The 26,915-nt window shown below is 39.4% G+C and overlaps 1 protein-coding gene across 2 annotated transcripts in view; it reads right to left on the reverse strand.

Annotated features, from left to right (window-relative positions):
* Positions 1 to 22,404, reverse strand: part of XRN2 (5'-3' exoribonuclease 2) — a 90,183-nt gene extending 67,779 nt beyond the window's left edge. For both annotated transcript variants that reach the window (XM_045981275.1, XM_045981274.1), the window contains exon 1: positions 22,226 to 22,404. In XM_045981275.1, coding sequence (XP_045837231.1) covers positions 22,226 to 22,300 — 75 coding nt within the window. In that variant the 5' untranslated portion in view covers positions 22,301 to 22,404. The remainder of the gene's footprint in view (positions 1 to 22,225) is intronic.
* Positions 22,405 to 26,915: the final 4,511 nt, after the last annotated feature.

Raw genomic sequence — 26,915 nt, forward strand, 5'->3', positions numbered from 1 at the left:
GGTGAAAAAAAAGACTGCCAGATAAACAAAAATTCAGAGAATTTGTTGACAGCAAAATGAACTTAAGAAAATACTAAAGATAGTTCTTTAGGCTGAAGTAAAGACAATAAAGGTAAATACGCATATCTTTAATCCTTCCTTTTCTTAACTCATTTAAAAAGCAACTGGATTAAATGATACTATATAATGTACTGTGGCTTCTAATACAATGTAATGTAAGTGCAACGTATTTCCCAGTAACAGCACAAATGGAGATGGAGTGGGAGCAAAGATGCCATGGGCTAAGACAGTTCCTGTAAATAGTGTAGTCATAATTATAATAATGCACTGTTGGGTTTGTAACATTAATAAATCCAATATGTATAACAGCAATACCACAGGAAAGAGAAAGTGGGAATCAAGCTAGGTAGCACTAAAGGTGCTATAAATTACTGGAATTAAACTACTATAAATCTAAAGGTGATAAGATGTACAACTGACCCTTGGACAACATGGGTTTGAACTGCGCAGGTCCACTTATACAAGGACCTTTAAGAGTGGAGAGCAAAAGCTTCAAAACATTTATTTATAAATGCCCACCCCAGTCTTCATGGGACCAAACTGAAGGTGACCTGCTGCCGTCTGAGTAGCGGAAGAGCCCAGCTAAGCCTGTCAGTAGCCCTCAGAGAGTCCCAGGACCAGGTAGGGCTGCAGGTCACCACATATGCTGATGGGGTGGTTGGACTGAGTGCCCAGGGCTGGCAGGCAAGAGGTCAGGCCCAAGCTGAGGAATCCACCCAAAGGGCAGGCACGATATTGCACAGGGAGCAGTCTTGTACCTCAGGGCCCTCTTGCATCAGGCATAAACTCCTCCCCACAGCTGTACCCCACCCTTGTGGCCTCCCAGATGTCAGTACACTTACATATGGCCACAGCTATGGATGGCCACAGGCTGGTGGTACACCTCCAGGCAGATGGGGCAGCTTTTCTGGGCTTCCAGACCATTGTTGCTGCTCATAGGCCTGCCTGGTGGTTGCTGCTCCTGAGGCCAGGCAACGAGGCTGTAGAACATTAGCATCTGTGGGCCAGGCCCTCTTACATGCAGGTTTTTTTCAGTAAATATAGGTATGTATATTTTTTTCTTCCTTATGTATTTTTTTCTTCCTTATGATTTTTCTATTAACATTTCTTTTTTTTTTTTAAGATTTTATTTATTTGACAGAGAGATAGATCACAAGTAGGCAGAGAGGCAGGCAGAGAGAGAGGGGGAAGCAGGCTCCCTGCTGAGGAGAGAACTCAATGTAGGGCTCAATCCCAGGACCTTGGGATCATGACCTGAGCTGAAGGCAGAGGCTTTAACCCACTGAGGCACCCATGTACCCCTCTATTAACATTTCTTTCCTCTGGCTTACTTTACTGGAAGAATACAGTATATAATACAGACACAAACTATGTGTTCATTGACTATTATGTTATCAGTAAAGCTTCCAGTCAAGAGTAGGCTATTAGCAGTTAGGTTTTGGGGATTCAAAAGTTTATAGGTGGATTTTCAACTATGTGGGGGCCAGTAACCCTAACCCTCATGCTGCTCAAGAGTTTACGGTATTTGGCAAACCCTAGAGCAACCACTTAAAAAAACACTCAAAAAATATAGTGGAAAAAAAAATCAGTAATTAAAGTTAAGTTTTACATTATAAAATACATATGGAAAACAGTAAGTAAAACAATAGATATAAATCCAACTCCATCAATAACATTAAATGTAAATGGATTAAAGAATCCAATCAAAAGTGAGAAACTGTCAGACCGGATTTTAAAAAGATCCAATTATATGTTATTTATAGGTACAAGTGCTTACAGGAGACACATTTGTGACTCATAGATAAAAAATGAGAGTAAATGGATAGGAACACCATGCAACAGCAACCACAAGAAAGCTACAATTGTCCTATCAGTATCAGACAAAATACACTTAAAAAAATGTTACCAGAAATGGTATTTCATAATGATAAGAGATCAATCCATCAATAATTGTAACAATTAAAAACATATATGCTCATAGAAACAGAGCATCAAAATATATGAAGCTTTCCAAAGCCAGTGCAAGAAAGGAAAGAACAGAACAATAAATCTAGGAGCTGGTTCTTTGAAAAGATAAACAAAAGAAATAAACTGTTAGCCAGACTCACCAAGAAAAAGAGAACTCAAAATCTGAAATGAAAGAAGAAAAATAACCAACATCACACAAAGGATTATAAGAGAATAGTGAAAAATATCCTGACAAACTGCACAGCCTAGAAATTGGTAAATTCCTAGAAACATATAAACTACCCAAGCTGAATCAGAAAGAAATAGAAAATTTGAACAGACTGGTTACTAGCAATGAAACTGTATCACCAGGGATGCCTGAGTGGCTCAGCAGGATTAGTGTCTGATCCCTACTTGCTGGCTCAGGTCATGATCTCAGGGTTATGAGATAGAGGCCAGAGAGATTCTATGATGGGTCTGGAGTGTGCTTAAGATTCTCTCTCTCCCCCTCTGCAATCCCCTCCCACCCCCATACTTAAAGAAAAGTTAATACCCATTCCTCTCAAACTATCCCCAAAAAATAGAAGAGGAAAGAAAGCTCCCAAATTTATTCCAGGACGCCAGCATTACCCTGATACCAAAAACAAATAAAAACACAACCAAAAAATAAAACTATAGGCCAATATCTCTGGGGAACACAGAAGCAAATAACTCCAACAAAATATTAGCACACCAAACGAACAATACATTAAAAAAAAAATCATTCAGGGGCGCCTGGGTGGCTCAGCGGGTTAAAGTCTCTGCCTTCAGCTCAGGTCATGATCCCAGGGTCCTGGGATCGAGCCCCGCATCGGGCTCTCTGCTTAGCTGGGAGCCTGCTTCCTCCTCTCTCTCTCTCTCTGCCTGCCTCTCTGCCTACTTGTGATCTCTGTCAAATAAATTTAAAAAAATCTTAAAAAAAAAAATCATTCACCATGATCAAACGGGATTTATTCCAGAGATTCAAGGATTCAAATGTGATTCAATATTCATAAATGAATCAATATGATACATCACATTAACAAGAAAAAAGATATAAGCCATACAATCATTTCAACAGATGCAGAAAAAACACTTGATAAAGTATAACATCTATTGGTGACTTAAAAAAAAAACACTCAATAAAGCAGATTTAGAGCACACCTCCACGTAATAAAGACCATATGAGGGCGCCTGGGTCACTCAGTGGGTTGAGCATCTGACTCTTGATTTCAGTTCAGGTCATCTCAGGGTCTTGAGATCAAGTCTTGCATTGGGCTCTGTGCTCAGTATGGAGCCCGCTTGGGATTCTCTCTCTCCCCACACTGGCCCTCCCCTGCTCAAATAAATAAATTTAAAAAATAAAAAGTAAAGACCACATATGAAAAACCCACAGTCAACATCATACTCATTGATGAAACCTGAAAGCTTTTCTTCTAAGATCAGGAACAAGAGAAGGATGTCTACTCTCACCACTTTTATTCAACATGATACTGGAAGTCCTAGCCACAACAATCAAAGGCACCCACATTGGTAAAGAAGCAGTAAATCTATTACTGTTTGCAGATGATGTATTATACACAGAAAGTCTCCACCAAAAAAACTACTAGAACTGATAAATAAATTCAGTAAAGTCATGGGACACAAAATTAATATACAAAAATCCACTGTATTATGCATGAATAATGAAGTAGCAGGAAGAGAAATTTAAAAACTCATTTATAGTTGCACCTAAAATAATAAAATCCCTAAGAACAAACATAACCAAGAAGGTTTAAGGCCTGTGCTCTAAAAACTATAAAGTACTGATGAAAGAAACTGAAAATGACACAGATATACCATACTTAGGGACTGAGAAAACCAAAACTGTTAAAATGTCCACACTATCCAAAGCAATCTACAGACTTAATGCAATCCCTATCCAAATACCAATAACACTGGTCACAGAACTAGCACAAATAATACTAAAGTATGTAAGGGATCACAAAAGACCCTAAATAGTCAAAGCAATTTTGAAATAAAGGTACAAAACTTCAGGTATCATGATCCCAGATTTCAAGATGTACTACCAAGCTGTAGTAATCAAAACAGTATGGTACTAGCACAAAGAAAAAGAGGGACAGATTAGTGGAACAGAATAGAGAGCCCTGAAATAAACTGATGCATATATGGTCAATTAAACTATGATAAAGGCAAGAATATACAATGGGGAAAAGACAGTCTCTTCAACAAATGGTGTTGGGAAAACCAGACATCTGCATGCAAAAAATGAAACTGGATGACTTTCTTATACCACGCACAAAAATACACTCAAAATGGATTAACAAAGGACCTAAATGTGAGATCTGAAACCATGAAACTCCTAGGAGAAAACACTGCCACGAATTCTCTGACACTGGCCACAGAAATAGTTTTCTAGATATGTCCCCTCAAGCCAGGAAAACAAAAACAAAATTAAATTGCTGGAACTTTGGGGCGCCTGGGTGGTTCGGTGGGTTAAGCCTCTGCCTTCGGCTCAGGTCATGATCTCAGGGTCCTGGGATCTAGCCCCGCATCAGGCTCTCTGCTCAGCGGGGAGCCTGCTTCCCCCACCCCGCCCCGCCTGCCTCTCTGCCTACTTGTGATCTCTGTCTGTCAAATAAATAAATAAAATCTTTAAAAAAAAATTGCTGGGACTATACAAAAATGAATGCACAGTGAAGGAAACCATCAACAAAACAAAAAGACAACCTTTCAAAACAGAAGACATCTGCAAATGAGATGTCCTGTAAGGGGTTAATATCCAAAACATATAAAGAACTTATACAACACCAGCAACCCCCACCTCAAATAATCCAATTTAAAAATAGGCAAAGGCCAGGGGTGCCTGGGTGGCTCAGTGGGTTGAGCCTCTGCCTTCGACTTGGGTTCGGGTCTCGAGGTCTTGGGATTGAGCCCTGCATCAGGCTCTCTGCTCGGCGGGGGGCCCTCTTTCTCTGCCTGCCTCTCTGCCTATTTGTGATGTCTGTCTGTCAAATGAATAAATAAAGTCTTTAAAAAAAAAAAAAAATAGGCAAAGGCCCTGAAAAGACATTTTTCCAAAGACATACAAATGGCTAACAAAGGAAAAGATGCTCAACACCACTAATTATCAGAAAAATGCAAGTCAAAACCACAACACGATATTCCGTATCTGTCAGAATGACTAAAATCAACACAAGAAATAACAAGTGCTGGCGAGGATGTGGAATAAAAGGAACTCTTCTGTACTGCTGGTAAGAATGCAAATTGGTGCAGCCACTGTGGAAAGCAAGCTGGAAGTTCTTCAAAAAATTAAAAAACAGAATTACCATATAATCCAGTTAATTCCACTACTGGGTATTTACCAGAAGAAAACAGAAACGCTAATTTTAAAAGACACTTGCACCCCTATGTTTACTGCATTATTTACCACAGCTAACACATGGAAATAACCCAAGTGTCCATCCACAAATGAATGGATAAAGAAATTGTGATACACACACACACACACACACAAATGGGATATCACTAGCCATTAAAAATGAGATCTTGCCATTCGCAACAACATGATGGACCTGCAGAATATAATGTAAAGTGAAATCAGTTAAATAGTGAAAGACAAATACCATTATTTCACTTGTATGTGGATGGAGTTCTAGAAATAAAACAAAAAACAAAGACAAAAAGACCATCAAAAAACAGACTCATATAAGAAAATAAACTCATGGTGGCCAGAGGGGAGATGGGTGAGGGGATGGGTGAAACATAAATGGGATATATAATGCATTTTTTCTGATGAGCACTGAGTAATGTATAGAATTTTTGAATCATACTGTACATGCAAAACAATGCGTACATCTAAATACCGCTGTGTGCTAATTATACTTGAATTAAACAAAAGCTATTACAAAAAACTTTTTAAAACACAAATCTTTTAATAAATGACAAAAGTAAAAACAGATAATTCAACAGTAATAGCCTGCTTCCCCCACCCCTCCTGCCTCTGCCTACTTGTGATCTCTGGTCAAATAATTAAAATCTTAAAAAAAAAAATAAGGAAACAGACGACGTCAACAACACTATTCCTTTTAATTTCTTTAACTAACATGTAATGTTTAATTTGCTTCAAGGGTACAGGTCTGTAAATCATCATTCTTACACATTCACAGCACTCACCATAGTATGTACTCTCCCCAGTGTCCATAACGCAACCACCATATCCCTCCCTCCCACCCCCCAGCAACCCTGTTTGTTTCCTGAGATTAAGAGTCTCTTAGAGTTTGTCTCCCTCCCTGGTCCCATCTTCTTTCATTTTTCCCTCCCTTCCACCCACGACCCGCCACCCTGCCTCTCAAATTCTTCGTATCAGAGATATCATATAATAATTGTCTTTGACTGACTTATTTCGCTTAGCATAATACCCTCAAGTTCCATCCACGTCGTTGCAAAGGGCAAGATTGCATTTCTTGATGGCTGCATAGTATTCCGGTGTGTGTGTGTGTGTGTGTGTGTGTGTGTGTGTGTGTGTGTACATGTGTGTACACATACATACATACATACATACATACACCCCACATCTTCTTTATCCATTCATCTGTTGATGGACATGTAGGTTCTTTCCATAGTTTGGCTATTGTCGACATTGCTGTATAAACCTTGGGGTGCACATGCCCCTTCAAATCACTACATTTGTATCTTTAAGGTAAATACCCAGTAGAGCAATTGCTGGGTCGTAGGGTAGCTCTATCTCTGACTTTTTGAGGAACCCCCATACTGTTTTCGAGTGGCTGCACCAGCTTGCATTCCCACCAACAGTGGAGGAGGGTTCCCCTTTCTCTGAATCCTCGCCAACACCTGTCGTTTGCTGACTGGTTAATTTTTGCCATTCCAACTGAGGTGAGGTGGTATCTCACTGTGGTTTTGATTTGTATTTCCCTGATGCCAAGTGATATGGAGCACCTTTTTCATGTGTCTGTTGGCCATCTGGATGTCTTCTTTGCAGAAATGTCTGTTCATATCTTCTGCCCATTTCTTAATTAGATTCTTTGTTCTTCGGGTGTTGAGCTTGGTTAAGTTCTTTACAAGTTTTAGATACTAGCCCTTTATCTGATCTGTCATTTGTAAATATCTTCTCCCATTCTCTCTGTTGTCTTTTGCTTTTGTTGACTGTTTCCTTTAATTTGCAAAAGCTTTTTATCTTGATGAAGTCCCAATAGGTCATTTTCGCCCTTGCTTCCATTGCCTTTGGTGATGTTTCTAGGAAAAAGTCGCTGCGGGTGTCAAAGAGGTTACTGCCTGTGTTCTCAAGGATTTTGATGGATTCCTGTCTCACATTGAGGTTCTTCATCCATTTTGAGTCTATTTTTGTGTGTGGTCTAAGGAAATGGTCCAATTTCATTCTTCTGCATCTGGCTGTCCAATTTTCCCAACACTATTTGTCAGAGAGACTTGTCTTTTTTCCATTGGACATTCTTTCCTGCTTTGTCAAAAATTAGTTGACCATAGAGTTGAGGGTCCATTTCTGGGCTCTTTATTCTGTCCATTGATCTATGTGTCTGTTTTTGTGCTAGTACCATACTGTCTTGATGATGACAGCTTTGTAATAGGCTTGAAGTCTGAAGTTGTGATGCTGCCAACTTTGGTTTTCTTTTCCAACATTCCTCTGCCTATTCGGGCTTTTTTCTGACTCCATATAAATTTTAGGATTATTTGTTCCATTTCTTTGAAAACACTGATGGTATTTTGATAGGGATTCCGTTAAATGTGTAGATTGCTCTAGATAACATAGACATTGTCGCAAATATTTCACAATATTTGTTCTTCCAATCCATGAGCATGGAACATTTCTCCATCTTTTTGTGTCTTCCTCAATTTCTTTCATGAGTACTTTCATAGTTTTCTGAGTACCGATTCTTTGCCTCTTTGGTTAGGTTTATTCCTAGGTATCTTACAGTTTTGAGTACAATTATAAATGGAATCAAGTCCTTAATTTCTCTTTCTTCTGTCTTGTTGTTGATGCATAGAAATGCAACTGAGTTCTGTGCATTGATTTTTATATACTGACACTTCACTGAATTCCTGTATGAGTTCTAGCAGTTTTGGAGTGGAGTCTTTTGGGTTTTCCACATAAAGTATCATATCATCTGCAAAGAGTGAGCGTTTGAATTCTTCTTTGCCGATTTGGATGCCTTTTATTTCTTTTTGTTATCTGACTGCTGAGACTAGGACTCCTACTACTATATTGAATAGCAGTGGTGACAGTGGACATCCCTGCCGTGTTCCTGACCTTAGGGGAAAAGTTCTCAATTTCTCCCCTTTGAGAATGATATTTGCTGCGGGCTTTCAGATGGCTCTTAAGATATTGAGGTATGCATCCTCTAACCCTACACTGTGAAGAGTTTTGATCAAGAAAGGGTGCTGTACCTTATCAAGTGCTATTTCAGCATTTTTTAGAGTATCATATGGTTCTTTTTCTTTCATTTATTAATATATTGTATCACACTGATTAATTTGCAGATGTTAAACCAACCTTGCAGCCCATGAACAAATCCCACTTGGTTATGGTGAATCAACCTTTTAATGTATTGTTGGACCATACTGGCTAGTATTTTGGTGAGAATTTTTAAAACTGTGTTCCTCAAGGCTATTGGTCTGTAATTCTCCTTTTGGGGGGGGGGGTCTTTGTCTGGTTTTGGGATCAAGGTAATGCTGGCCTCATAAAATGAATTTGGAAGTTTTCCTTTCATTTCTATTTTTTGGAATGGTTTCAGAAGAATAGGTATTAATTCTTCTTTAAATGTATGGTAGAATTCGCTTGGGAAGAGGTCTGGTCCTGGGCTCTTGTTTGTTGGGAGATTTCTGATGACTGCTTCAATCTCCTTACTGGTTATGGGTCTGTTCAGGTTTTCTATTTCTTCCTGGTTCAGTTTCGGTAGTTTATATGTCTCTAGGAATGCATCTATTTCTTCCAGATTGTCAAATCTGTTGGTGTATAGTTGCACATAATATGTTCTTATCATTGTTTGTACTTCTTTGGTGTTGGTTGTGATCTCTCTCTCCTCTTTCATGATTTTATTCACTTGAGTCCTTTCTCTTTTCCTTTTGATAAGTCTGGCCAGGGCTTTATCAATCTTATTAATTCTTTCAAACAACTAGCTCCTAGTTTCATTAACTTGTTCTACTGTTTTTTGTTTGTTTGTTTTGTTTTTTGGGTTTTTTTGGTTTCTATTTCATTGATTTCTGCTCTGATCTTCATTATTTATCTTCTCCAGCTGGGGTTAGGCTTTCTTTGTTGTTCTTTCTCCAGTTCCTTTAGGCATAGGGTTAGGTTATGTACTTGAGACTTCACTTGTTTCTTGAGAAAGGGCTGTATCCCTATATACTTTCCTCTCAGGACTGCCTTTGCTGTGTCCTAAAGATTTTGCACAGCTGTGTTTTCATTTTCATTTGTTTCCATGAATTTTTTAAAATCTTCTTTAATTTCTTGGTTGACCCATTCATTCTTTAGTAGGGTGCTCCTTAGCCTCCACGTATTTGAGTTCTTTCCAACTTTTTTTTTAAACGTGTATTTTTTTTTTTTATTTGACAGAGAGAGAGAGATCACAAGGAGGCAGAGCAGCAGGCAAAGAGAGAGGGGGAAGCAGGCGACCCACTGAGCAGAGAGCCCGATGTGGGGCTCGATCCCAGGACCCTGGAATCATGATCTGAGCCGAAAGCAGAGGCTTAACCCACTGAGCCACCCAGGCGCCCCTCCCATTTTCCTCTTGTGACTGAGTTCTACTTTGAAAGCATTTTGGTCTGAAAATGTGCAGGGAATGATCCCAATCTTTGGTACCAGCTGAGACCTGATTTGTGACCCAGGATGTGATCTATTCTGGAAAATGTTCCATGTGCACTAGAGAAGAATGTGTATTCTTTTGCTTTGGGATGGAAGGTTCTGAATACATCTTTGATGTCCATCTGGTCCAGTGTGTCATTAAGGCCTTTATTTCCTTGTTGATCTTTTGCTTGGATGATCTGTCCGTTTCAGTGAGGAAGGTTGTTAAGGTCCCCTACTATTACTGTATTACTGTCAATGTGTTTCTTTGAGTTTGTTATTCATTGCTTTATATAACTGGGTGATCCCATGCTAGGGGCATAGATATTTAAAATTATTTGATCCTCTTGTTGGACAGACCCTTTAAGTATGCTATAGTGTCCTTCCTCATCTCTTATTATAGTCTTTGGCTTAAAGTCTAATTTATCTGATATAAGGATTGCCACCCCAGCTTTCTTTTGATGTCCATTAGCATGGTAAATTGTTTTCCACGCCTTTGCCTTAAATCTGGAGGTGTCTTTGGGTCTAAAATGAGTTTCTTGTAGACAGCAAATCAATGGGTCTTGTTTTTTTTATCCATTCTGACATCTCGTGTCTTTTGATTGGGGCATTTAGCCCATTTACATTCAGGGTAACCACTGAAAGATATGAATTTAGTGTCATTGTATTGCCTGTAAGGTGAGTGTTACTGTATACTGTCTCTGTTCCTTTCTGGTCTATTTTTTTTTTTTTTTTTTTTTTTTTTTTTTTTTAGATTTTTTTATTTATTAATTTTGACAGAGAGAGATCACAAGTAGGCAGAGAGGCAGGCAGAGAGAGTGAGAGGGAAGCAGGCTCCCTTCAGTGCAGAGAGCCCGACGTGGGACTCGATCCCAGGACCCTGAGATCATGACCTGAGCCGAAGGCAGCGGCTTAAACCACTGAGCCACCCAGGCGCCCCCCTTTCTGGTCTATTACTATTAGTCTCTCTCTTTGCTTAGGGGACCCCTTTCAATATTTCCTGTAAGGCTGGTCCAGTGTTTGCAAATTCTTTTCATTTTTGTTTGTTTGTCCTGGAAGTTTTTTTTATCTTTCCTTCTACTCTCAACGACAGTCTAGCTGGATATAGTATTCTTGGCTACTATTTTTCTCATTTAATGCTCTGAATATATCATGTCAGTCCTTTCCCACCTGCCAGGTCTCTCTGGACAGGTCTGCTGCTAATCTAATATCTCTACCACTGCATGTTACAAACTTCTTATCCCCAGTTGCTTTCAGGATTTTCTCTTTATCACTGAGACTTGTAAGTTTTACTATTAGATGATGGGGTGTGGACCTATTTTTATTGATTTTGAGGGGGGGTTCTCTGTGCCTCCTGGTTTTGATACTCGCTCCCTTTGCCAAACTAGGGAAATTCTCTGCTATAATTTGCTCCAATATACCTCCTGCCCTTCTCTCTTTCTTCTTCTTCTGGGATCCCAATTATTCTAATATTGTTTGTTTTATGGTATCACTTATCTCTCGAATTCTCCCCTCATGGTCCAGTACTTTATCTTTCTCAGCTTCTTTATTCTCCATCACTTCGTCTTCTGTATCACTAATTCTCTCTTCTGCCACATTTATCCTAGCAATAAAAGCCTCCATTTTTGATTGTACCTCGTTAACAGCTTTGTAAATTTCATCTTGATTAAATTTTAGTTCTTTTATTTCTCCAGAAAGGGATTCTCTTCTATGCTTTTTTTGAGCCCAGCTAGCACCTTGATAATCATCATTCTGAACTCTAGATCTGACATCTTACTAATGTCTGTATTGATTAGGTTCCTAGCTGTCGGTAATGCCTCTTGTTCTGAGGTGAATTTTTCTGCCCTGTCATTTTATCCAGGTAAGATCAGATGGCTGAGAGAACAAAATACGAAAAGGGTAGCAATGACACCAGAAAAATATACACTAACCAAATTGGAAGAGACCCGAAACCAGGGAGTGGAGGTTTTGGTCTGTTAGAAGAAACTGCTCCCAAAATTTAAAAAAAAAAAAAAAAAATGTACATATACACAAAAATAAGAGTAAAGCACAATTAAGGGATGGAATATGATTGTAAAGGTGAAAACTTAAAAAGATTCTAAACAAGAAATTAGTAAGAAGAAAAAAAAGTTGAAAAAAGAAGAAAAAAAGAGGAAAGAATGTGATCAGGCTGGAGACTAGAACAAAGCCATGTGCTAGATTTAGGGTATATTTTGATCTGTTAGAAGAAACTGTATTCCAAAATTTAAAGAAAGAAAAACCTCTATGTATACAAAAAGCAAGGCTAAATACAATGAAGGGATAGAACAGAACTATAACAATGAAAACTTTAAAAGATTTTTAAAAAGGTATTGATAATATAGAATAGTTAAAAATGGTAAAACAGGAAAGAAGTAAAATTTTTAAAAATAGAGTAAGAAAAAAATAAAATTAAAAATATTTAACTTTGAAAGACTAAAGAATCATGGGGGAAAAGCCATGAATTCTATGTGCTTTATTCTTACCATAAATTTATAACTGTAAATGTCTATATTAAGAAAGACTTCAAATCCACAACCTAACCTTATAGGTTATGCACCTTAAGACACTACAAAATAGGGGTACCTGGGTGGCTTAGTCGTTAAGTGTCTGCCTTTGGCTCAGGTTATGAAACCAGGGTTCTAGGACTGTGCCCCTCATCAGACTCTTCTCAGCAGGAAGCCTGCTCTCCCTCTCCCACTCCCCCTGCTTGTGTTCCCTCTCTGTGTCTCTATAAAATAAATAAATAAAATCTTTAAAAAAAAATACTAAAAAATATATGTACCTTAAGACACTAGAAAAATGATAGCAAATTAAACTCAAAGCCAACAAAGGCAATGACATAGAGGAAAAAGTAACAAAACAGAAAAATGAAAAGATTAAAAGAAAAAAACCTTTGAGACTAGATGTTGTTCTTTCAAAAGATCAGCAAACGTTTAGTCAGTCTGACCTAGAAAAAGAGAAGACTCAAATTATCAGAATCAGTAGAAAAAGAGAAGACAGGATGTTACTGCCACCTTTATAGAAACAAACAAACAAAAAAGGTCATGAATAGTACACCAAAAAATTAGATAACTTAGATGACGCATACAATTAATAAAAAAACTATAAAAATGACAAAAGAAATAATCTGAATAAACCTGTATGAGGCAAAACCAGTTAAAAAAAAAATCAGAAAACAAAACTACCCACAAAGAAAAGCCTAATAAGCTTAGGGATGCCTGGGTGATTCAGTCAGTTAAGCATCTACCTTCAGCTCAGGTCATGATCCCAGGGTTCTGGGATCGAGTCCTGCATTGGGCTCCCTGCTCAACAGGGAGTCTGCTTCTTCTGTCTGCCACTCCCCTTGCTTGTGTGTACCCACTCACTCACTCTCTGACAAATAAAATCTAAAAAAAAAAAAAAAAAAGTAAAGCCTGAGCCTAAACGGTTTGTTCACTCAATTCTACCAAACACGCAAAGAAGAATAACAATTCTTGGGCTCCTGGGTGGCTCAGTTGGTTAAGCGACTGCCTTCAGCTCAGGTCGCGATCTTGGAGTCCCCGGATCAAGTCTCACATCGGACTCCCGGCTCTCGGCAGGGAGTCTGCTTCTCCAGCTGACCTTTCTCCACTCATGTTCTCTCTCTCTCAAATAAATAAATAAAATCTTAAAAAAAAAAAAAAACCAATTCTTCACAAATTCTTCCAAAAACAAGAAAAGGAAAAAAAACTTTCCAACACATTTTACAAGGCCAGTATTCTCCTGATAACCAAAACTAGACAAAGATGTCACAGGAAAACAAAACTACAGACTCTCTAATGAACAGGGATATGAAAGCCCTCAACAAAATACTAGCAAACTGAATCTGACAATACATGAAAAGAATCATATAGCATGACCAAGCAGGATTTATCCTAGCAATGCAAAACTTGCTTAACATCAAAAAATCAATTAATAAAATACATAAAACAGAATGAGACAAAAATTACATGACCATCTCAGCTGATGTAGAAAAAGCATTTGAGAATATCCAACACCCTTTCATGGTAAAAACAAAAACCAAACAACCACTCAATAAATTAGGAATGGAAGATAAGTTCCTTACAATAAAGGGCATCTACAAAAAAAATAGTTAACATCATACTCAACAGATGACAAAGTAGATGGTTTCCCTTTAAGGTGAGAATTGTCATGGAGGTTCCACCAGGGCAATTAAGTAAGAAAAATAAAAAGCACCTATATTGTAAAGGAGGAAGTAGAACTTTGCATGATGTGATCCTGTATATAGAAAATCCTAAATTAACTACCAAAAAACTATTAGAATATATGAGCTCAGCAACACTGCAGGATACAAGACCAATATAAAAAAAAATTTAATTTCTATACACTTGCCATGAACAATTAAAAAATAAAACAATTCCAGTTATAGTAGTATCCTAAAACTAAAGTTAATCAAAGAAATGTAAAATCTATACTATGAAGTGGATTATAAAATTCATATGCAATTGCAAGGAAGTCAAATATACAAAATAATCCTCAAAAAAGAATAAACAAAGGACTTATACTTCCAGATTTCAAAATTCACTACAAAAGCATACCTCTATAGTCAACTTTAACAAGGTGTCAAACCATTCAATTAGCAAAGAACACTTTTCAACAAATGGTGTTGTAACAACTGGATAGCCAAACACCAAAGAATGAAGTTGGACCCTAAACCTCATACCATATGCAAAAGGTTACTCAGAATGGATCATATATGCACATTTAAGAGTTGGAAGTATAAAGCTCTCAGGGGAAAATACAGGCATAAATCTTCATGACTTTGAATTTGGCAATGGATTCTTTGATGTGAAACCAAAAGCCCAAGCAACTAAACAAAAAGTAAGTTAGATTTCATCATCAAAAGTAAGAACTTCATGCTTCAAAGGACACAGTCAAGAAAGTGGAAAGACAACACAAAACAGGAAAAAAAAAAAAACATTTGCAAGTCATATATCTTTTAAGGGGCTTGTATTCGGAATATGTACATTTTAAAAACTCTTCCAATTCAATCAAAGGACAACATAATTTAAAAAACAGGCAAAAAATATGAATAGACATTTCTCCAAGAAAGATTCACGAAGGGCCAAATAAGCACATGAAAAAAGATGCTCAGTATAATTTAGTCCTAAAGGAAATATAAATTAAAACTACAGTAGATATCAACTTCATAACCCATTAGAATGGCAAAAATAAAATCAGATAACAAGTATTAGTGAAATGTGGAAAAATTAAAACCCTGAAGCACTGCTGGTAGGAATTAAAATGTTGCAGCCATTTTGGAAAACAGTCTGGCAGTTCTTCAAATAATCAAACACAGAGTTACCCTGTATCAGAGTTTCCACTTCTAGGTATATACCCAGTAATGAAAACATGTCCACACAGAAACCTGTATGTGAATTTAATACCATTACTCATACCAGTTCGAAGGTGGAAACAACCCAAAAGTCTATTAACACACAAATGGATAAACAAAATGTGGTATATCCACACCACACAATGAAGTATTATTTAGCCATAAAAAAGAATGAAGTACTGATACATGCTATAACATGGATATACCTTAAAAACATAATGTTAAGTGAAGAAAGCCAGCCAGGAAAAAAACACAGACTACATGATTCCATTTACATGGAAGCCACAATAGAGACTCTACAGAGAGACAGAAAGTAAACTAGTGGTTGCCTATGGATAGGAGTAGCAGGGGCAGGGGATAGTGGGTTGATAGCCACAGGGTATAGGTTTCTTTCTGAGGTAATGAAAATGTTCCGAAACTGACTATGGCGATGGTTACCCACATCCATGAATATACAAGAAACCCTTTAATTATAAACTTTAAGTGGGAGAATTAAGCTACCTAAAAATGTAGCAGCCATCTCCCCCAAAAGTATTATACTGATCAAAACTGAATGTAGAATCAGGGACCAACACCCACCCTGTTCATTACTGTCCCTCCTGCCCTTAAATTAGTGCCAGTCATAAAAAAGTACTCAATCAAATGGAAGAGGGGGGAAAAAAAAGGAGGATAGAGCACTATTTTACACTACACAATATTATCAAAAGTTAGACACAAATATATCCCCAATTTTACTTGGACATACGAATTCCTGAAACTTAATTTAGCAATAAGATTCTGAAATACCAAGTGTCTGTACAAAGCAATGTTTGAAACAACTTAACTTGTATTAATTGATTTAATTCACACAACTACCCCGTGTGGCATATATACCACTGATCTTCATTACTCATGAATTCCATATTTGCTAATTCACCAACTTACTGAAAATCTTTTGGTAACCCCTAAATCAGTATTTGCAATGCTCTCACAGTCATTCACAAACATGAGCAGAGCAGTGAAAAATTTGAGTTCACCAACATGCATACTCCCAGCTGAAGTCAAAGAATGGCAACACTGCCTTGTTTCAGCTCTCACACAGAAATAACCAGAGAACAGAGACCGGTGGGAGCAGCGGAGTATAATGCAGAATCACTAGTTCTTTAGAGTTTAGGAGAGTTTAAGGCATTTTTCTTTCTTTTTTTTAAAAAGATTTTTATTTACTTATTGACCGGGGGGGGGGGGGGGGAGAGGGGGGCAGGGGACAGAGAGGACAAGCAGGTGGAGCGGCAGGCAGAAGGAGAGGGAGAAGCAGGCTCCCCACTGAACAGAGAACCAGACATGGGGCTCAATCCCAGGACCCTGGGATCATGACCTGAGTCAAAGGCAGAAAGATGCTTAACTGACTGAACCACCCAGGTGCCCAAAGGCATCAGTATCAGGAATGAGAAAGATAACATCACCACATTTTCCACTGAGAGCAAAAGGATCATAAGGAATCCTATGAACAACTTTATGTCAACAAATTTGACTACCTAGATGAAATGGACAGAATTGATGAAACATACAAACTCATTAAAAAAAAAAAAAAGATAATATGAACAGCTTTATGCTCACTTAAAGAAACTGTATTTGTAGCTAAAAGAATCCTTCCCCAAAAACTTCAGGTTTAGATGTCTTCACTGGTGAATTCTACCAAATACTTAAGGAAGAAATAATACCAACTCTACAAAAACTTTTCCCAGAAAACTGAAGAGAGCAAATATCACAACTCAATCTGACATCAAGATTATCTGATAAGAAAAATGATCAAAGACCTAAGAATACCAGAACACAAATATCCTTTTTGGACCTAAGAATACCAGAACACAAATATCCTTTTTGAACATAAAGGTAAAAATTCTCAAGAAAAACTTTTGTAAACTGAATCTAATGGTACATAAAAATAATATATCATGATCAAGTGGGATTTATCCAAGGAATGCAAATGGGTTTGACAATTAAAAAAAAATCAGGGTGCGCCTGGGTGGCTCAGAGGGTTATTATGCCTCTGCCTTCGGCTCGAGTCATGGTCTCAGGGTCCTAGGATCGAGCCCTGCGTCGGGCTCTCTGCTCGGTGGGGTGCCTGCTTCCCCCTGCCTCTCTGCCTGCCTCTGTGCCTACCTGTGATCTCTTTCTCTGTGTCAAATAGATAAATAAATTCTTAAAAAAAAAAAAAAAATCAACGTGGGGCACCTGAGTGGCTCAATCAGTTAAGCAGCTGACTTTTGATTTTGGTTTATGTTTCTTATCTCAGGGCTGTGAGATCGAGCCACTTAGGCCTGAAGCGTGCTTAGGATTCTTTCTCTCCCTCTCCTTCTGCCCCTGCCCCCCTTTCTACCTCTCTTTAAAAAAGGGGGAGGAACAAAAGATCTGAATAGACATCTCACTCAAGAAGATATATGGAAGGCAAATAAGCACCCAAAAAGATGCTCCACATCATTTGTCATTAAGGAAATGCAAATTAAAACCAAGAGATAAAACTACATTAGAAGGACTAAAACTTAAAAAAAAAAAAGGACTAAAACTGAAAAAACTAACCATACCAGGTGTTGGCAAAGAAAAGAAGAACTAGAACTCTCATAAACTACTAGTGGCAATACAAAATTGTAAAATCACTTGGGAAAACAGTCTGGCAATTTTTCCTTTTGAAATAATCACACAACTACTATACAATTCAATCATTTCACTCCTAGGTAATTTCTCTAAAGAAATGAAAACATACATTCACACAAAGGTTTGGACACCACTGTTCATAGCTGTTCATAGTTTTTTTTTATGATGGCCCAAAGCAATCCAAATGCTCCTCAATCAGATGAATGAATAAACAATATGTGATATATGCACAACAAAGAATACTATACAAAATAAAAAAGAAATGAACTTCTGATACACATAACATGAATGAACTTCAAAATAATTATTCTGAATGAAAGTAACTGAGCCAGGTCAAAAAAAAAAGAGAGAGTGCCTACAATATAATTTCATTTATATTCAATGGTAGAAAATGAAAACTTATCTACAGATTCAGAAATACACCAGTGGTTGATTAAAGGTGGTCAACAGGGAGGGGCTTTAAGGAGAAATATTAAAGAGGCAGATGGAATATTTTAGAGTGATGGTTATTATCTCGATTGCGGTGATGGTTGCATGGATGTACACATATGTCCGTATCTATTAAACTGTACACATGAAATATGTACAGTTTGCTGTTGGTCAATTATATCTCATAAAGCTACAAAAGAGGAGGGGGAAGGGGAGAACAGAAAGAAAGAAAAATAAATCAATCAGAGGTCCAGTATCTAGTTTCCAAAATCTATAAAGAACTTATCAAATTCAACACCCAAAGAACAAAGAATCCAATCAAGAAATGGGCAGAAGACATAAACAGACATTTCTGCAGAAAAGACATCCAGATGGCCAACAGACACATGAAAAAGTGCTCCACATCACTCGGCATCTGAGAAATACAAATCAAAACCACAGTGAGATACCTCACATCAGTCAGAATGTCAAAAATTAACCAGTCAGGAAATGACAAGTGTTGGCAAGGATTCAGAGAAAGGGGAACCCTCCTCCACTGTTGGTGGGAACGCAAGCTGGTGCAGCCACTCTGGAAAACAGTATGGGGGTTCCTCAAAAAGTCAAAGATAGAGCTACCCTACGACCCAGCAATCGCTCTACTAGGTATTTACCCTAAAGATACAAATGTAGTGATTCGAAGGGGCACGTGCACCCCAAGGTTTACAGCAGCAATGTCCACAATAGCCAAACTATGGAAAGAGCCTAGATGTCCATCAACAGATGAATAAAGAAGATGTGGTGTGTGTATACACACACACACACACACACACACACACACACACACACACACACACAGTGGAATACTATGCAACCATCAAAAAAAACATAATCTTGCCACTTGCAACGATGTGGATGGAACTAGAGAGTATTATGCTAAGTAAAGTAAGTCAACCAGAGAAAGACAATTATCATAAGATCTCTCTGATATGAGGAATTTGAGAGGCAGGCAGTGGGTAGTGGGCGGAAGGGCGGAAAAAAATGAAACAAGATGGGACCAGGGAAGGAGGCAAATTTTAACAGACTCTTAATCTCAGGAAACAAACTGAGGGTTGCTGCAGGGGAGGGAGGTATGAGGGATAGGGTCCCTGGATTATGGACAGTGGGGAGGGTATGTGCTATGGTGAGTGCTATGAATTTTTTAAGACTGATGAATCACAGACCTGTACCCAAGCAAATAATACATTATAGGTTAAGGAAAAAAAAAGAAATCAGAGACCCAGTATCCAGGATTCAGAGGGCAGAGGAAAAAAGTCAGGAAAAAAAAAAAAAAATCAAAGAACATTCTCTAGAACTGAATAACACAAGTTTCCAGACTCAAAGAGTCAGCCAAGTACTGATCCAAATGAATTTAAATTTTAAAAAACCCTATACCTAAGTATATAATCATGAAAGCTTATACTACCAAGGATACAAAGATCTTTAAAAAATTCAGAAATAAAAATAAACCAATTACAAAAGAATGAAAGCAGAAGAACACATAAATTAAGAGCATGGTCTTCCCGGCTGACACTGGCTGACATTAGCTGAGTGACCTTAAGTGTATTACTTAACCCCTCCGTCCTTTAGTTTTCTCATCTATAATAGTAATAATAATGAGTAATAATTTTATGAGTATGAAGATTTAATAAATTAATCTGTAAAGTACCTAGAAAAACACTTGATACATGTTAAACGCTTGATACATGTTAAACTTGATACATGTTAAACTTGATACATGTTAAACGCTCCATAAGTGTGTTGATTAAATAAATAAATCACATAAATGTTCAGTTCTCATCAACAACACTGGATAACAGAAGTCAAAGGAACAATACTTTCAAACTTTTGAGGGAAACTTATTTTCAAGCTAAAACTATGTTTAGCTAATGACCATTCATATGTACAAGGATACAACAGACTCAGAAAACTAACATCCCACATAGCACTTCTTTTAAGAATTTGACTGAAAATAAAAACCAAGGATTTAAGCCAAGAAAGATGATCAGAAAACAGTATCTCCAATTTGAAGAAAGGAATTATTAAAAATTTCAAGAAACAGGTTTCCAGAAAGCCTAAATAATCAAGTGTGACAGCAATAGAAATAAAAAATCTCAAAAAGCAGTCTGCAAGTAGAAAGAGGACTTGATAGAATATCTGAGGCAAGAGGGAGATTTGATAGGGAATGATGTAAAGAGGAAAAGAGAAAAGCACACCAAGGAAAAGACAAAGTAGCACATAACCTGAGTCGGCATAGTGACAATAACTGACAATACTATTTGATTTTTTTCAGCTTTTATTGTTTTTCAAAGTATGTATGTATGTATGAATGAATGAATGAATGAATGACAGATACAGAAGGAGGGGCAGAGGGACAAGCAGACTCCAGGCTGAGAGGGATCCCGACTCCCAGGACTTCAAGATCATGACCTGAGTTGAAATCAGATACCTAACTGACTGAGCAACCCAGGCACCCCCAATTTTTTTAGCTTTTGAAATAAATCAGTATTGCCAACGCCCTGACAATTTAATTTTGGATGCCAACAAGGAAAAAGTATAACTGACAAGCTGAGGTGAAGAGTAGGGCAGCAAGAGTAGAAAAGCTAATACCTAAGCTTTGACAGTGAAAAGTCAAGGGATACTTTATATAGGAAATACAATTTTTAAAAAGGCATTGTAAAATTATCAAGCTTACCGTTAGAAGAAATGAAGATAGTGATGTACTATTATTTGGACGGGGGAAAGAGATTGCAAGAGCAACTAAACCGTCTTCTATCATAGCTGCAATTCCACAGCTAGATCCAAAACCAGTAAATCAGGTATAAGCATGATACTCAGAAATAGGACCAAAGAGTTAGAACTGGTTATCACTAGAAAGTAAAAATGGAATGAGATGCACATTGTGTTTGAGAAAAGTCTTAAAAAACAAAGGAAACAAGCATTAAGTTTAACAGTTTCTCTTTCAGGAAAAAAAAAGGATACTGGGAATACCATCAAAAGAAGGTTTTCGATTCCCCCTTTGGATAGCAAATAAGCAAAAATTAAGATCTCACGGTGCGAGGATGAAACAAAAGTAAGTTTTCACAGTAACAGCGGGGTACTTCCTTCAAAAACGAAAGGGTGGAAGGCATGATGTGCCCCCCTGAACCTTCCCAACCCAAAAATTCTAATTAAGAGTACAAAATCGAACTCGGACTGGTAACACGGAAACGGTAACTACAAAATTGAAGAATGGACAAAAGTCAATGTACTAACAAACTAACAACAAAAAGTGTACTGTTCGAGTGCATCCAGGAATTCCGGAAATTTTAACAAGCAAGCTGTCCGACAGTAGAGCACCCAGACAAGGGGCACTTATCAGACTTCTATCTTGTCCTATCTTGTCCTGGATGGCTGCTTTCGCCGTGGAATCTAACAAATCTAGCAACAAATGGCCTCTGGCACTACGAAGCCTTTCAGGCACGGACAGTAAACAATAAAAAAGCTCGCCGCGGGTTATTACTTTACAAGGTTGTTAAAGGCCAGGATCAGCATCTGCGCAGCCCTAACCAGCTAATTCTGTGGAGCCGCCAGGAGTAGCTCAACAGACTTTAAGACTCATCCGAAAACCAAACGCACTGGGCCGGAAAGAAACAAAGCCGTGGGCGGGGCCTCCCGGTCCCGGAAAAAGCGGGCAAGGGAGGAACAGCCCTCAAGCGAGTTCGTGCCTCTTTCGGCGCCTGCCCCGCCCCGCCCGCTTTCCCGGGCCCCGATTCCGGGTGCCGGCGCCCAACAGCGTGTCGGGCCGCCCTGTCCGCGGGTCGACAGGGTGGCGCGGGACCCAAAACCGTGCCCGGGGGGCAAGTGGCGGGCGCCGAGGGCCGCGGCCTAAACGCGCCTGAGTCCGTGGCGGCCGTCAGGCGCCTCCTCACCTTCTCTTCCACGCAGTTGACAATGATGGATGGGTACTTGCGGCTGAGCCAGCGAAAGAAAGCCGGGACTCCCATTGCGGCTGCCCAGCTGGAAGAAGCGGCCCGGCCGGCGGACGAACGTAACCGGAGAAACAAGCAGGAGCGGCGGCCGCGGGCACCGGCACTTCCTCCCACGTGCGCGCCGGCGACAGGAAGTGGCGTCACGACCGCGCCGCCTGGGACGTCGACCGGCCGGGGGGGCGGGGCAGGGTTCTTTTGCGGGAGGAGTGGTGAGAGCTGGGGGTGCCCCATCCTGGGGTGCTTGTTGTAGCTGGGGCCAGGCGCGGATTCCGCGCTCCTGCGCGTCTGAGTTGTGTGGGCCCCCGGGCTGTGCCTTCGCTGCAGCTTCCCCTGGGTCGCGCAATCCGGGCGCTCAGCAGGTCCTCGGGGAGCTCTTTGTGGGTTTGATCACCTGTTTCTCATCTGTCTCAGTTGACAAAATCAGAGCATCTAAACCCACTCGTCAACTCTGCTTCCTGGTTTCTCCTGGTTTTGTAACATTGTACGTACCTGAACTATTAAAAGGAGTAATTTTAAATAGTTTGACCTCACAATGTTTGGTTTGCATAACGAGTTCACTCTCAATACTTTAAAAATGGTATCTGGCTGGCATTTAGCATTTAATTCATTTTTTTTCCCAGCTACATTTATGAGTATAACGGCTGATATCTAGCGGGGTTTTTTTGAGCGTTTATGATGTGTGGAAGCATTGGCTGAGGGATTATCTCATTTAATCGTTACTTGAGCCTTAAGGTACCATTACCATCTTTATGTAGCAGATGAGAAAGTCAAGTTGCAGGGGGATTTAGTCACTTGTTTATTCACACAGCTTGTGTTTCCGTCCAACTAAAGAGCATTTAATTCCTCTAACTTTGCACTGAAAGGATACTTTTATCCTTTGTTTTGTGGTGGCTTCAAATACATTTTTCCAGAATATAAAAAGAGAGTTCTGGAAGAGGAGGTATTTGTGTCCATTTGTTCAAGCCTGGAACTCTCTCTCTCTCTCCCTGGAATCCCCTCCTGGCTTGACAAATCACACTCAATCCTAAAGGCTCACCTCAAGAGGCCTCTCTGAAAGTATTTCTCCTTGCTACCTGGAATGCAATATTTATTGCCCCCTCCTCTGTGAGCTGATGCCATTTTGCTTAACGTGTTGCAGAAATTAAGAGAAAATGTTTTCCAATATTTTACTTAAGGATTGCTGAAATTATTAATACCTGTGGTGAAATCCCTCATTTCTCCTGGAAATAGCTCCTCCTCCTCACCTATTTGGTTTCCTTGGGAGGTGCTGTGTTCTTCTATGAACACACACACATCATATGGGGGGAAGGACAGCTGGGTAAGTTAGGACAGTGAGAGTCCTTGCCCAGCATTTTTGAACTTTGAACCATAAGTAAGCTAAGGCACCCCTCCCAGATGGTTGAAAGCTGAAAGATAAGAATGATTAAGATAAAGATTAAGATAAAGATAAGAAAGATTTTAGTTCCTGGTTCCAGGGGGTTTTGAGTACAGCTGAATTCCTCTTCCTGCAGTTTGGTTGCTAAACCTGTCCCTTAATTCCATGAACCAATATATTCTCCTTTTGCCCTAAGCTGGTTTGGACTGAGTTCCTATCCCTTGCAAAGGAAACAATACAAACAAACCAGTAACAACATTTGAGGAGTACACAACTAATTCATTGGGTGCTAAATTTGCTTTGCCTGAAAGAGGTACAAAAATTGAAATTTGGGGCAGAAAAGAGGAGGGTAAAAGGTAGAGAGGAGAGGGAACCTGAAAGGTGGGAGGAGCATATGAGCTGTGTTGTGACATGTGTGCTTGAGTTGGTTTCTCCTAACATCACTGAACAAAGTCGGGGAAGAAAAAGATGAGCTCCCTGGGATTCAATTTCCCAACTCAAGCATCACATAAATGACCTAATAGTGTCTATATATGCCGTGAAAGAGACCTTTATCACCTACAGCAGGGCTGAAATTGCTGAGAGCCAAACTCAGAACCTCATTGTGGGAGTGACTGATCTACAACACACTGAATTCCCAGCCTCACAGGGTGTCTCCTATTAAGGTAAAGGCACTGACTGGGAAAGAGTGAGATCCTGGAAAGTGGAATGGGGACATGGAGAAAACCAATGGAGTTGGGAGTTGTTTTTTTTTTTTTAAGATTTTATTTATTTATCAGAGAGAGAGAGCACGCAGAAGCTGGCAGAGGAAGAGAGAGAAGCAGGCTCCCTGCAAGGAAGGAGCTGATACGAGACTCGATCCCTAGACTCTGGGATCATGACCTGAGCTGAAAGCAGCAGCCTAACCGACTGAGCCACCCAGGCGTCCTGGAGTTGAGAGCTTTAAAACTGTTAGCTCTGATTTGTCTTTACGTGTAGAAACAGCCTCTCTATTCCCACCTGAGAGGATTTACTCTGCATTACCTGCAGAAACTGTAATGGCCTTCCCTCAGGCAGATGCCCTGAAAGACAATACTGATTCTTGTCAGGACCTACTCTCACCACTCCTCTTTACTTCTAGACAATGTCTTAGTCTGTTTGGGCCACCATAACAAAATGCCATAGACTGGGTGGTTTATAAACACCAGAAATTGATTTCTCACAGCTCTGGAGGTTGGGAAGTCTAAGATCAAGGAGCTAGCGGGGTCAAGTGTCTGGTGAGGACCTGCTTCCTCATTGACAGTCCTCTTCTCACTGTATTGTCACGTTAGAAGAAGAAGAAGCAAGGGATCTCCTTAAGGTCTCTTTTATAAGGGCACTAATCCCATTCATGAGTAGCTACCTCCCAAGTGCCCCATCTCCTAATACCATCATCTTAGGGGTTAGGATTTCAACATATGAATTTCTGGGGAGCAAAACATTCATTCTAGCTATATCAACCAATAATTAAACACAAGCCCCAGCAGGTCACTAAAAGTGAGGTGCAAAGTGTGACTCGTGAGGCACACTACCTTCCAAAATAACTGCTTGAGTTTTCTAATTTATACAGACAGAAATCCAGAGAGTATGTGAAGGAATGGATATTAACTGTGTGAAATAAAGTAGAAGAAAGTTGGGTCAGGCCACATTTAGTGAGATGGGCACACTGAGCAGGGATTCTGTATTGAATGTTGCAGCTCGGGGGGTTAAAAAGGACTCTGGCAGTTTGGTTGGTTGGCTAAAACATGGATAAAAAGATGGACCACTGTGAGAGAGTTAGAAATGCTAGACCTGCCTTGGTGTAATGTAAAAGAAAAGAAAACTAAGGCCTGGTTCATAGAGCGTTCTGCCTCATATGCAAGCTCACTTCATATCAATGAAGTGCAGCAGTGGCCTATGCTCATGAAATTCACTGAGCTTTCTGTGTTCTCTACCATCCTGAGGCAGCTGGCTTGATAGAACAGCGGAATGACTTTTTGAAACTCTGTTGGAGTATCAGGGGCAATAAGTGCCTTACAGGACTGAGACAAGCTTCTCCAGGAGCCTGTATATGCCTTAAAACAGCATTCAGTATTTGATGCTAGTTCTCCCATAGCCAAGACTTGGTAGTCCAGGAATGGAGGGGTGGAAATAAGAGTGGCATGCTCACTATTACCCGTAGTCACCCGCTAGCAAAAATTTTGCCTGCTGTTTTTGTGACCTTTTACCCTGCTGACCTATAGGTCTTAGTTCCAAAGCAAGGAATGCTTCCACCAGGATACACGGTAATGATTCCATTGAGCCATAAGTTAAGACTGCTGCCGGGTCATTTTAAACTCGGGCAAAGAAGGGACTTACTGTGATGGACCATGACTACCAGGGTAAATGGGGCTGCTACTCCATGGTGAAGGTAAAAAAGAGACCTCTTGGGCATTTCTTAGTATCATCATGCCTTAGGAATTAAAGTCAATGGAAAACCACAACCCAGTTCAGGTAGGACTGCTGAAGGCTGAGACCCTTCAGAAGTGAAGGGTTTACATGGAGCACTGGGTGTGATGCCAAAACAATGAACACTGTTATGCTGTAAATAAACAAATAAACAAACAAAAAGAAGTGAAGGTTTTAGTTACCCCACCAAGTAAAGAACCAAGACCAACTGAGGTATTTGATGAAAGCAAAGGAAATACAGAGCGGATAGTGGAAGAGGGTAGTTATGACTACCAACTACCCAGAAATGAGAACTGTGATTGTTGTATTTCCTCATTTTGTTATGAGTGTTTGTGTGTGTATAATATCTTTGTCTTCTCACTTCTTTTTATGTAACATAAAATGCACTGACTATATAACATAGTATTTAAGTATTGTTAATTTTATATAGTAGTATTTAAGTTATGGATTATCTAGAAGAGTAAACATGATCCAAGGAATTTGCATCCTCTTCTGGTTAAAGGGTTAGTAAGGTTTGATAGTTGGATCATGTTAGGAGAAGTATGAGCTTATTATTGTGTTTTTTTGAAAATGCATATGCATGGACCTGCACATGTATCAACACTTGAAAAATGACAGAGTTTGCATTGGAGAGAAGTGGGGAAAGGATACTTCTAAGAATAATGATGATAGAAGGGCACCTGAGTGTCTCAGTCAGTTAAGCCTCTGACTGTTATTTTTGGATCAGGTCATGATTTCATAGTTGTGAGACTGAGCCCTGCATCAGGCTTTGTGTTCAGCAGGAAGTCTGGTGGAGATTTTCTCTCTCCC

This window comes from Meles meles, chromosome 16, assembly GCF_922984935.1.
Source record: "Meles meles chromosome 16, mMelMel3.1 paternal haplotype, whole genome shotgun sequence".
NCBI classification, from domain to species: domain Eukaryota; kingdom Metazoa; phylum Chordata; class Mammalia; order Carnivora; family Mustelidae; genus Meles; species Meles meles.